The 12,976-nt window shown below is 45.4% G+C and overlaps 1 protein-coding gene across 1 annotated transcript; it reads left to right on the top strand.

Annotated features, from left to right (window-relative positions):
- Nucleotides 1–744: 744 nt before the first annotated feature.
- Fn3krp (fructosamine 3 kinase related protein) lies at nt 745–10,629 on the top strand. The gene is made up of 6 exons (XM_034506924.2): nt 745–943; nt 4,279–4,430; nt 4,891–4,982; nt 6,039–6,121; nt 8,429–8,551; nt 8,812–10,629. The coding sequence occupies exons 1-6, from the start codon at nt 803–805 to the stop codon at nt 9,148–9,150; spliced, it is 930 nt and encodes a 309-aa protein (XP_034362815.1). The 5' UTR covers nt 745–802; the 3' UTR covers nt 9,151–10,629.
- Nucleotides 10,630–12,976: the final 2,347 nt, after the last annotated feature.

Here is a 12,976-nt window from a genome sequence, read left to right as displayed (position 1 = left end):
ACTCAATCTTGTGTGCACAATAAAACCTACAGTGTGATTACACTGAAACTCTTTGTAAGGTACATGTGACATCATGAAAGCCAAAGTTATGTTTTAAGTTTTAATTACTACGCTTAAGAGATCCGTGAAACAAAAATGCATCTGACCTGTAAGCCCCTTGTCCAAGAACACACTTCTTGAAATGCTAGAGGTTATTGTTTATGGGGGATAACAAGCCACACATTTTTGCTTCTTTAAACAAGTTTATTTGACCCAACTATACCAGATCTGCTTGATCACACGTGGAAGGGAGGTATGTGGGTTCTATTATTGTTTATTTGTTAGCAGAAGGATCTCTATACTTCCCACAGGAGGTAAGGCCTCCTGGCCAGGGAAATAGTGCCTTGGCCAGCTCATCCCTGAGAAAGGATGCGTCATCCTCTGCAAAACCCTAAGGGCACAGCTTCACTTCACTAACGGCTTCAGGCAGAACCTGGAGGGGTCGAAGTAACCTCCTTCAGTCTACACAGCTGTCTGGGAATTGTTTTGAATCGGTTTGAATTGAGAGTTTAGCATACCAGAGCCTCAAGGCTGGTCGCCCCACCCACTCACCCCGCTTCTGCCCCCTAGCAGCCAAAGGGAACTTGCAGCAGTCGCTCGGCCTCTCAACCAATCCTAACCAGACAGGCCACGCCCCTCCAAAAGTTTCCCCGCCCCTTCCTTCTTGTCATCCAATCCCATCACTGGTCTGTGTCTGCCCCGCCCCGCAGCTGTACCCGCTTCTGCTCCAGGCCTGAACCCGGGTTGTAGCGAAACTGCTCTCATGGAGACCCTGCTTAAGCGGGAGCTGGGCTGCAGCTCAGTCAAAGCTACGGGTCACTCGGGCGGCGGGTGCATTAGCCAGGGCCAGAGTTATGACACGGACAAAGGACGAGTGTTTGTGAAAGTGAACTCCAAGGCAGAGGTAGGACCACCGGCGCTGGGTCAGGGTCGGGCTCGTTGGCCCGAGGCTAAAATGGGGCTCTGCTTTGGGTCCAGGGTGTGTGAGATCCTGAGCTGGCCCGGGTTGGGTAGCGCTAGAGACTATTCAGCGACAGTCTCTGGCCGCCGTCCACGCGTGACTGCCACAGCCCGGCGATTTCACTCTCAGGCTTCCCTGCCTTTGCCCGCTGTGTGCGCTGCGGCAGCGGTGGCTGCGCAGGGACAGCGCGTGGTATTCAGAGACTGCGATGCCTACTTCTTTGAGAAACCCTTCACGTTTGGCTAGTTTTGAGAAACGTAGAGTACACGTGTTTATCTAGAGCTTATTTCAACCCACAGACTTAAAACTCAGATCCAAGATCTTAAAGGATCAAAATAATGCACTCACCCCCACCATGTTCTGTTTGAGTGTGAACTTTTTCTGAAGCGCCCAATGAAAGGTAGGGTGAGCCCCAAGGCTTCAGTTGCCTTCCTGGTTGCTGCTGTCCCTTTGTCATTTTAAACTGTTCACTCTAGGTGTTGGTTGGAAGGGAGGTAGGAGACTTCTGTAGAACTTGGCAAAGTCTTTTTAAAGAAGGTATTTACCTTCTTCTCAAGCCCTGTACCTCACACCTCCTCCAAGTTAGAATTGGTTTCTGTCACTAAGGCTGACCTCCAAACTCAATGTTTCTGTCTCTTGAGTGCTGGGATTGCAGGTTTTAGCCGCGAGCCTAGCTTGCATTTGTGGTCATTTATCTTTCAATAAAGGAATCTTGCCTCTCACATGTGCATTTACCTTTGAAATACCATTTTCCCTCAGGATTTGCCTCAACCCCTGTCTTCAGACATCAGTTGAACTCTGTCAACTCCCCTTGAAGTTACATTAGATACTTAGCATCAGACTTCAAAGTCCCCTGAATGCTCTACAGCTGGACTTCTCTGTTCTGGTTTTGCTTGTAGGTTTTTTTTTTCTTTTTCTTTCTTTTTTTTTTTTTCCTTTCTTTACACAGCCCTTGGTATCTCCATCTTGATTTGTTTTTTCTCTGTGATGACAAGTTGAACCCAGGGCCTTGTACATGCTAAGCAAGTACTATTATCACTGAGCTACACTCTCAAACTAGTGGTGGTTTTTCTTAAGTGTTTTCTGTTGTTTGGAGTTGAGTTTGGATTCTTTTCTCTCTTTTCCAAATCTATTTTTTTTTTTTTTTTTTTTTTTTTTTTTTTTTTAATTTCTTGAAACAGGATCTCGCTATGTAGCCCTAGCTGGCTTGGGATTTGCTACGTAGACCAGAATGGCCTTGAACTAACAGAGATGTGACTGCTTCCTGTGAGTTTACATTCTCTCTCAGGAAGTGGGGTTTTTGTTTGTTTTGAGGCACAATTTCCATCTATATGTAGCCCAGGCTAGACTGAAACTTAATATGGAATCCTCAGCCTCTCAAGTGGTAGGATTGCACATATTACCCAGCACGAACTGCTGAGTTTTTTTTCTAAAGATTTATTTATTCAGTTTTAAAGACAGTATGCATGTATGTATATATGGTGTAGGCTATGTGTGGTGTCCATGGAGACCAGAGACATCAGAACCTCCTGATGTGGGAATTACAGGTGGTTATGATCTACCTGATGTGGGGGCTAGGAATTGAACTCAGGACCTATGCAAGAGCAGTTATGCACTTTTAACCACTAAGCCATCTCTCCAGCCCCACTGCTGGGTTATTTCCCATTCAAAGTCTATTTTCAAATTTTCAGTCTTCCTTTTCCATTTGGTCTTTTTCTTGCTTGCACTGGGATATATAGCATGGATTATGCAGGCATACTGTCCGTAAGATGAGCCTCTGCAGAATGTGAATATAACTCTTGTGTTAGCAACACAACTCTTCCTTGCTCTGCTTTCTGTGAGGTCAGACGTCTAGGACTACCTGGCTGTTCTTTTATCTGCTCTCTTATGCCTTGCTAGAATCTACCTGCTTGACTGTTCTTATTAGACTCTTGTGATAAATTTTTATCTCATTTTTAGATTGTTTCCAGATTTTTTTTCCCACAGTGGTCCAACTGAGGCCTAATTTCTCCAGAAGTGTATTTATGAGCAGCTGCTGTCTCAGCTGGGATCTTCAGACCACATAGGCAGCCAACTGCTTCTGTGAAGGAGCCGTGCTTCTTAATGGCTGCCACAGTTACTTTTAAAACTTTTCCTGCATTTTTTTTTCTGTGCTGACTTTTAATATAGTCTCTGTCACCAGCACCTCGACAAAAGTCTAGCTTCTCCTTCATGCTCTAAAGAGATTGCTGTGAAAGTTCTGTCAGGGACACAGTTCTTTTTTTCTTCTCAGAAGCTTTGGCTCTCTTAGTGAGTAGTTATGACATTTGTAGAATGTTTAGAATGGGCCGTGTGTTAGCTGCTACCTCAGAAATGTAGTTTCTCTCATTTTATAGGTGAGCAAACTGAAGCAAAGACAGCTTAAGTAACTTGCCCGAGATCACAGAGGTAGTAACTACGAGCGTAAGCAGAATTTCCCTGGCAGCACTGTTCAGTAGGAGGGGTGATTACATTTTGGTATGTTCGCCACAGATCCCATGTGACTGCATGTAAAATGATTTTGCAGCACTCAGAAGGCTGAGGCAGGAGGACTGTGAGTTTGAGGCCAGCATGGACTATATAGCAAAACCCTGTCACATTAAAAACAACAACAAAACAACAAAAGCCAGGAACACAGGAAGCATAACCAAGCAGGCAGAGTTGCTCTGTGATGGGGGAAGCCAGGGTGGAGACAGCTGTCTCTGGGGGTGGGTAATAGCTGGACTCTTTTTGTTGGTATGTCTCAAGGCAGGGTTTCTCTGTGTAGCCCTGGATGCCCTGGAATTCACTCTTGTAGGCAGGCTGGCCTCAAACTCAGAGAGTTGCCCGCCTCTGCCTGCCAAGTGCTTGGGATTAAAGGCGCATTGCCATCACCACTCAGTGGTATCCAGACTCAGTCTCATGAAGGTGACACTTCAAGATTGATTGATTGGTGCATATGAGAGGCAGAGGCAGGTTGAGGCCAGCTTGGTCTACATAGCAGTTTCAAGACAGCCAAGGTTACCTAGAGACCCTGTCTCAAAAACCAAAAACCAAGCAAGCAAGCAAACAAATGCAGTCCCACACTGCAAAGTACAAGCTTGCTTTATGCCTGTGTGATGTCAGCACTTGTGACCTCTGATGAGTACCTTGAAAGGCCTGTCCATGCTAGTCCTCTGGCTAGCATCAATGTGGTTTGAAATTGTAAGGCCAGAGGTAATCATGTCTGCATGGTCTCTCTCTGTTGACCTTGGTCTCCTCCTCCATTGCTTTACTGGCAGGCTAAAAGGATGTTTGACGGTGAGATGGCAAGCTTAACTGCCATCCTGAAGACAGACACAGTCAAAGTACCCAAGCCCATCAAGGTTCTCGATGCCCCAGGAGGAGGGAGCATGCTAGTGATGGAACATTTGGACATGCGGTACCTGAGCAGGTCTGTTTTGACACCGCCACTTCTGGTTAAAAGCAAAGGCCTTATTTCTTCCTCTGTGTGGGTCTTTTATTTTGGCATCTTGTATTAGGGCAGCGGGGGGCGGGGGGCAAGGTTTTTAAGGCGTACTGTAAAGAGCCGGTGACTACACAGATGACAACTCTGTATTATGAATGTTATCCGCTCTCTGCCAGATAAATGCCAGAGAGAGGACACTCTCAAAGTGGGATGACCACAAAAAGACTCAGCCGCAAAGTCTAAAAGACTAGGAAAGGTGGTCAAACGAACAGAACTGTATCCTCCTGCCTCCTCCTCCCTAGGATTCTTGTTGTGTGCCACCATACCCAGTCTCCCTTCTTACTTCAGTAGAGTGAACTTCATGTTCACCTTACGTGTCTTGAGACCTTTCAGACGGATCTGCTGTCTGTGTGTCATCCGTTCAGTTCCTGTGTTCTGATTTTAGTCATGCCGCCAAGCTTGGGACCCAGCTTGCAGATCTACACCTTGAGAACAGGAAGCTTGGAGAGAGGCTCCTGAAGGAGGCTGGCACTGTGGGTAAGGGGCTGTGTGAGCCCTAAGGGACCCTGTCTGGAAGAGGGCTCAGGGATGGGGTAGTGCTGTATAGCCTATGCTGATGCCAAAGCAAAGGGTGGCCATCCAAAGTTTGCAGTGCAGTGAACACAATGGGTATGATTGGTACAGTGTGTCCTAGACATACTGAAAAAAGAGGAAATATTGGTGGAGCTGAAGCCACGTGATGGTGTGGTTGTTTTATGTCTTACTCTCCAGAAGGGAGTCTAATCAAAGCCGTTTTGGCTTCCAATACAAGGTGACTCCTTTAAATATGCTGTCTTCTCTTCCATGTGCATGGCATTCTCTAGGCTCAGAATGACAGCCATAATGCCACCCATCTAGAACACAGTGTGGTGTTAGCAACTGACAGTTGATAATCCATATGTACTTCATGTGCTGACTCTGTTAGACAGAATAGCTGATAGTCAGAAAGCAGGTAATCCGGAATCTCCTGTGTATCGTTCTGCTGAAGGGTCCTAGTAGCCTGTCATCCTGTGATAATATACTGGTAGTACCATCAGCCTATCTTGTCCTGTGAGGATTAGCTAATAGGTTCTGTCAAACTGGCTTTAAGACCTATTGCTTCCAGGTTGCATGGAATTCCTGTGTTTGGGATTTTCTTAATTTGGGGGAGATACATAAAGTTGAGGCCATTTCAAAGCATAATAATTTTATCTGTCAAAAATGGAAGAACATTGTCACTGAAAGCCTCCTTTCCTGATGGATTATAGGGTTGATATTTTTCCTTTCTAAAGAAAGTAATGTTTTTAACTTATTTTTGACATTGTTATGAACCCTTCCATCCCCATGCTCCTCTGGTACTTGGTTCTGCTTCTAGAATAGCTAGTGTCTTGATTATTGAGTCTGCTAAAGCAGATACTGTTCTGGGTGACCTGCTTATTTATGAGTGCAAGCATTAGGGGGGGTAAGGGAATATTGATTGCAAAACAACAATTCTGAGCTGCAAGAGTGGACCTGAGGATCTTCTAGAACAAGGGGACAAACTGTCACTTTTCTTTGTTTTCTTTCTCATGGAAGGGAAAGGAGGCGGACAGGCCGAGCGGCAGTATGTGGACCAGTTCGGGTTTGATGTAGTGACGTGCTGTGGATACCTCCCCCAGGTGAGTGGCTCAGAGCCCACCCCCATTCCACAGCCAGACTGGCTGTTGAGACACAGTGGGGAAATTACCCTATTCCCCGTCTGTGAGATTTTGTAAGTCTTTGCACCCCTTTTTTTCCCTGATAATTTTTAAGAAGTTGACATGAAGTAAATAAACTTAATGTTAGATTAAGATGGAAAATCGGACAGAAGAAATAGCAGGTTAGGATGCTGGACTTCAAGGAGGGGTTAAAAATTAGAAAATTTGTAGCTTTTAGTTTGCTTATTTTTATTATTCATTTTTTTATTTTATTATTTTTTTATTTTATTTATGTATTTATTTTTGAAACAAGGTCTCACTATGTAACCTTAGCAGGCCTGGAACTCAGTATGTAGACCAGATGACCTCAAACTCAGAGATCTGCCTGTTCTGCCTCCCAATTCTTGATATTAAACATGTGTGCCACCATACCCAACTTCTTTTTAAAGATTGTGTGTGTGTATATATATATGTGTATATATATATATGTGTACACATATATATATATATACACACACACAAAATATATATATATACACATATAATATATATACATATACATAATATATACATACATATATAATATATATTATATATATGTATGTATGCATATACATACATACATACATACATGAACAAGCACACGCACACGCATGTGTATATGTGGATGCCTGCTGAGGCCAGATGAAGGAATTAGATCCTCTGGAACTGGAGTCCCAGGTGTCCGTGAGTAGCCAGCCATGGGTGCTGGGTCCTCTACAAGATCAGCCAGCCCTCTTAACTGATGTTATCTCATCATTTAGATATTATAAGTAATGTGGAGATGACTTAAGTATATGACAGCAGTGTGTGGGTTCTATGCAAAGTATATTGTTTATTTAAGAACTTGACCATCTGAGGACTTTCCTATGAGTAGAAGTGTTTGGGCCCACTCCCCTGTGGATACTAAGCTATTAAACTCTCAGAGAGAGCACAGTGACAAGGTATTATACCGTTCATGTTTGTGGTTTGAAGTCTGTTCCCCTGGGAGTTTCTGCCTAGAACACATTACCTGATGCCCAGCAGATATGAAGTACATAGGGTGACAGTTGCGACAGCTAGTTTTGTCAACTTGATACAGTCTAGAATCACCTGGGAAGCTGGTGTGGTGGTGTACACCTTGAGTCCCAGCACTCGGGAGGCAGAGGCAGGTGGATCTCTGTGAGTTTGAGGCCAACTTGGTCTCCATAGTAAGTTCCAGAACAGCCAGGGCTACACAGAGAAACCCTGTCTTAAAAAACAAACAAACAAACAAACAAACAAACAAACAAACAAACAAACATCTGCCTGAAATCACCTGGTTAGAAAGTCACAGTGAGGAATTACTTGAATTGGTTGGCCTGCGTTGTCCTTCCTGAAATGATGGAATATAACCTGGAACTATAAGATTAAAAAAAGCCCTACAAAACCCCTGGGCTGGTTTTATCACGGTAACAAATAGGAAAGCTCCTTGCCAAGATGAGTGAACGCAGAATCTAGAAACCTGTCGATGTTTTGTGGTGGGCACAGGGGCCATAGATTTAGAAATGTGTAGGAGGTTATATGTAAACCTGCCTCCTATGGGGGTTTCAGGTCCTATGTGTTTAGGGTGTGTGTCAGCTGGTATTGGCCCTGCCTCTCTTGCCTGTAACTCACGATGCATGTGCGTTCACATGCAGACATATGCACATGAGTGCTTATGTGTATCTGTCTTGTCCTCCTGTGTCATGTGCTACTCTGAGCTGAATCACTCTCACATGTCCACCTTCCTTCCTGAGTGGGAGGCACTGAATCTTTCTCACGTGTCGTGTCTTCCTTCCTGAGTGGAATGCACCCATGACCTTGGATGTCTGTCCTTGGGAGCTCTTTTGAAAGAGGCTCCATATGATTTTTCTCCTCAGTCCTAGGACAAGGTAAAATGTGGCCAGGCGATTGCTGGAAGATGATTGGAGAGAAGCCATGAGATCCAGCGGGTCGGCCAGCTCTGGCCTGTATGCCACAGTTGTTCTAATTAAATTGCTTTAGTTGGTCTTCAGGCTTGGAAGGCTGCAAGTGGTCATGTGGCATACCCTGCTTACCGTTACTCCTGGGACAGGACCTGGCCTCATGTTGCCTCGTCACCCCTCACCTCTTTTTAACCTCCTGTGGCTGCTACCCCTTTCATGCTTCCTGCAGCCCATTCTACTTTGGGATTTCTGGGCACTTGAGCTTCCTTCAGTTCTGATGTGTTTCTGATAAAGTCTGTTTTCTCCTTTACTGTCACTTGTGCAGGTAAATGACTGGCAAAAGGATTGGGTCACATTCTATGCCAGGCAACGCATTCAGCCCCAGATGGACATGGTGGAGAAGAAGTCTGGGGACCGGGAAGCTCTTGAGCTGTGGTCTGCTCTGCAGGTGAGCAGGGCCTCTGCTACATGCCCAGTGCCTACAGCATGCCCCTCTGAGCCCTGATAGAGGGGAGGCAGCAAGGCCGGGATGGCATCTGAGCCTACTTCTGATAGAAAGCATAGTGCTTGTCAGCGTCCCCATCTTCTCTCTCCTAGTCAGGCACATCTGAGTACCTGCTCAGACATGTGCATTGGCACTTAGGAAAGCACCTACACCTCCGTATGATTGGCCACTTTGTTAAAAAGGCTCCGTCTTCTTCCCTGCAGTTGAAGATTCCTGACCTGTTCCGTGATCTGGAAATTGTGCCCTCCTTACTTCACGGAGACCTCTGGGGAGGGAATGTAGCAGAAGATTCCTCGGGGCCCATCATTTTTGATCCAGCATCCTTCTACGGCCACTCAGAATATGAGCTGGCAATAGCCGGCATGTTCGGGGGCTTCAGTAACCCCTTTTACTCTGCATACCATAGCAAAATCCCTAAAACCCCAGGATTTGAGAAGCGCTTGCAGTTGTACCAGCTCTTTCACTATCTGAACCACTGGAATCATTTTGGATCTGGGTACAGAGGATCCTCTCTGAACATCATGAGGAATCTCAGCAAATGAACTTGCTTCCCACCAGAGGGAAGAGTCTCTTGCGCACCCATAAGAGCCTGGGTCTTCTAACAAGATGACTCTACATCTAGATCGAGTCTCACCATCCTGAGCATCACTGTGGACTGAGGGAAGTGCCTCGGCCTCAGGTGACCTGATTCCAACTGTTTGGTCAAGCTCAGGATTCCCCACAGTCCCTTTCCTCATGAATTCCCCGTACTTATTCCATGGCAGCACTTGCTTATGATCCCCTGTTTCTTTCTTTTTTTCTCCCTTTTTTCCCCCTATTCTCTCATATATTACATCCTGACTGCAGTTTCCCCTCCTCAGAATCTCCTCTGCCACACCCCTCAGGAACATCAACCAAGCAGAGTATAACAAGTTACAGTAAGACCAGGCACGTAACATCACATCAAGGCTGGGTGAGGCAACCCAGTAGGAGGGAACGGTTCACACAGTAGACAAAAGAGTCGGGGACACCCTCCCTTCCCACTGTTAGGAGTCCTATAAGAACACCAAGCTACTCAGCCATAACATAGATGCAGAGGACCTAGGTCAGAGCCCTACAGGCTCCTGATCACTGCGAGCCCTTGAGTCCCAGTCAGCTGATTCTGTGGGCTGTAAACTTTGTGAAGTATGGGTTCCTTCAGAGGAAAGGTTATGTGACTCTGTTGTTGTGTGCTTTGTAAGACTGCCTGGCTAGATTAGGCCTCACTGGTGATATGAACAGACGTACTGAAGCTTAGGTATAGTGAGCCACACTCCACTGCCAAGATAGAGAACAGTGAGTGACTGTTGGGGTGGTGAAGGGTGATCACCCTGCAGGGAAGTGGCCAGTGTGCCCACCTCCCATCTCTTCCGTGCACGTTATCAACATTTCTGAGCTATTCACAGTGATGCTTTGTGATGGTTAGACTTGATCTACACATGGAGTCATCTTATGAGAAGATTTAAATAATGACCAATTCTAAAATCAATGACGTTCCATTTGCCTATGTAGCACTTCTGGACCCTGCTGTAAGCTGAGTAGTCTGGAGATTGGTTTGGGGACTGACCAAGCTACCAACCTTAAGGGTAACTTGGTATCAATTTAGGAGCCTGGAAATACTCCTGTTGTACCAACTTTGTGCTCTCTTATCTTTGTTTCTTTCTTTCTTGCCTTCTTTCCTTCTATCTGTTTTGTTTTGTTTTGTTTTACAAGACAGGGTTTCTCTATGTAATTCTGGCTGTCCTGGAACTTGCTTTGTAACCAGGCTGGCCTCGAACTTGGACATCCACCTGCCTCTGTCTCCCAAATGCTGGGATTAAAGGTGTGCACCACCACCATCTGGCTTTGTTCTGTTTTCTAAAGTTGTCATTCCTTTGCAACATCTGAGCACTGGATTAATGTTTTTTCTATTTCAACATTGTAGAAATGGGAAATTTCATGAATGACATTGATATTGGTAAATCTTTTTGCCTAAAAACTTAAATAAAATTACAGTTGTTTCAGTGATGCCTAAAACTAGTATATTTCCACATTAATGTACTCAACACTTATCTTAGCTGTTTGCCAGAAAACATCATGTCTTACTTAGGGTTTCATTGCTGTGAAGAGACATCACTACCACAGCAACTCTTGTAAAGGAAAATACTTGACTGGGGCTAGTTTACAGCCTCAGAGGTTCAGTCCATTATCGTCATGGTGGGAAGATGGCAGCATGCAGGCAGGCATGATGCTGGAGGAGCCATGAGTTCTACATCTCGACCCAAAGGCAGCAGAAGGAGGCTGTCCCACTGGGTGTTGCTTAAGCATATATAAGACCTCAAAGTCCACCTCCACAGTGACACGCTCCAACAAGGTCACACCTAATAATGCCACTTCCTGTGGGCCCGTGGGGGCCAATTGCATTCAAACTTACATTGTAATGCTATATAGTTATAATAAATAGGTAGGACTATTCTTTCCCCTTTTTTTTGAAAGGATATTGTATTAGTTACTTTTCTATTGGTGTGATAAAACATCATGGCCAAGGAAATGTATAGAAGAAAGACTTGATTTTGGTTTATAGTTACAGAGAGTCAGGGTCCATAATGAAGGGAACCACATGGCAGCAGGTGACAGACTTGGCTCAAGCTGGAAGCTGAGAGCTCACATCTCAAACTGTAAGCACAAGGCACAGAGAGTGAGCCTGGAATGGCCTGTAGCTTTCCTGCCTCAGAGCCCACCCCCAGGACTTCTTTCTTTACAGGGCCCTACCTCCTAAACCTATCCAAAGGGCACTACCAGCTGGTGACCGAATATTCAAACATCTGAGCTAAGGGGGACATTTGCATTCAAACCATGTATCTCATGTAGCCTATGCTGGCCTTGAACTCCTGCTCCTCAGCACTCTCTTCACCTCCTCTCTTTACAATATTGTCATTCACACTCACACAATTGACCCTAATACTATTTTAAGAGACTTAGTATCCTCACCATCTTGCCTCTGAATTGTCAGTGCCTCTTTACAGCCTTCCCCACCCACTCTGCCTGTCTCACAGGTTCTTTCCAAGTCTCCCATTGTAATTGTAATGTGCTGTGGCCCTCGTGAAGGAAAGTCCAAGGGGCTGTGAGATGACCCAGCAGTCTGTCCAGACACTGATGACACATTCCCCTGAAATACACCCCTGGGTCTTTTTAGACACCAGTTACACAGAATAGCTTAGAACCCTCCAGGAAGAAGGCAGATCCTACAAAGAACCTACATGCCTCAAACCTCCCAACACTTAAAGAAGCTGCAAGCAATGGAGCCTTCTTAGTCTGAAAGAGAATGGTATGACCAACCTGAGATTCCTTACATAGTCAGTTTGCCAGGCAATTACAAAGACGTTTCTGAATGGACTGCCAATGCTTCATGTTAAGGTGCAGTGGTAGGAGGGACCCCACATGGAGATACCAGTCACATTTCCTATAGATAGCTTTTCTGCTCATTCTTTGTAGTGACATGTCCATGCTGTCAAGTCTGTTTACTTAGCATAGCCTTGAAGAATCATAGCCAGTAGTGAGGTGAGCGGAGAAGCCTGAGGGGTTTGTATTTGACATGAGCCTGCAAGATCAACTCCAAAGCCTCAGATCCATGAGAATTTGGTGACACAGAGAGATAACAAAGCTTTCCTCTGGTCTGAATGTGAACGTCAATGGTACATGCAAAAAATGTCCACTGTAGCCTTTTTCTCCCAGATATTACTGCCTGAATACTGCTCCCCACAGAGACTGCTCCTACTGAGATCAGTGAAGCCCGATGCATACCACAACCCTGCCCACTCGTTCAGTTGTAAATAATAAACACATTGATATTCTGGGATCTTGAAGCTTCTCCATCAGAGAGCCCAGTACACCCTTCCCAGTTTTTCTGTGTGCCCATGGTTTTTCTTCATTCCCTCACTACCCTAATTAGGTGAATCTCTGGAGCCTTGTAAGACCCAGCACAGAGGGAAGACATGAAAATGGTGTTTGGCTTTAGAACCAGGTTAGAAAAGGCCCTTGGGGTGGAAGCCTGGCTCTGGAGTTTGCCACTCTGGCCTCCATGATTGGGAATGTTCAAGCCACCTTAGAAGAGTACAAGAATGAACGTTCCTTGCTTGACTGTGTCTGCTGAGCCCAGGTTCCAATCATCCCAATTAGGTGCCAGCCATATGCAGGAATTATGCAAGAGCCCTCAGAGAACCCAGTCTCAGTTTGAGCCAGGGACAGGTCACAAGGACCATGGGGATGACCAGCACTGACAGGTTTTGTTTCTCTGAGGTATGACGGAGCTCCTCAGATAGGCATGTTAACTGCAACCCCATGCATATGTTATTTCTTCATGTGCTTCGG

This window comes from Arvicanthis niloticus, chromosome 6, assembly GCF_011762505.2.
Source record: "Arvicanthis niloticus isolate mArvNil1 chromosome 6, mArvNil1.pat.X, whole genome shotgun sequence".
Classification (NCBI taxonomy): Eukaryota; Metazoa; Chordata; class Mammalia; order Rodentia; family Muridae; genus Arvicanthis; species Arvicanthis niloticus.
This window is presented reverse-complemented; position numbering and strand designations above follow the sequence as displayed.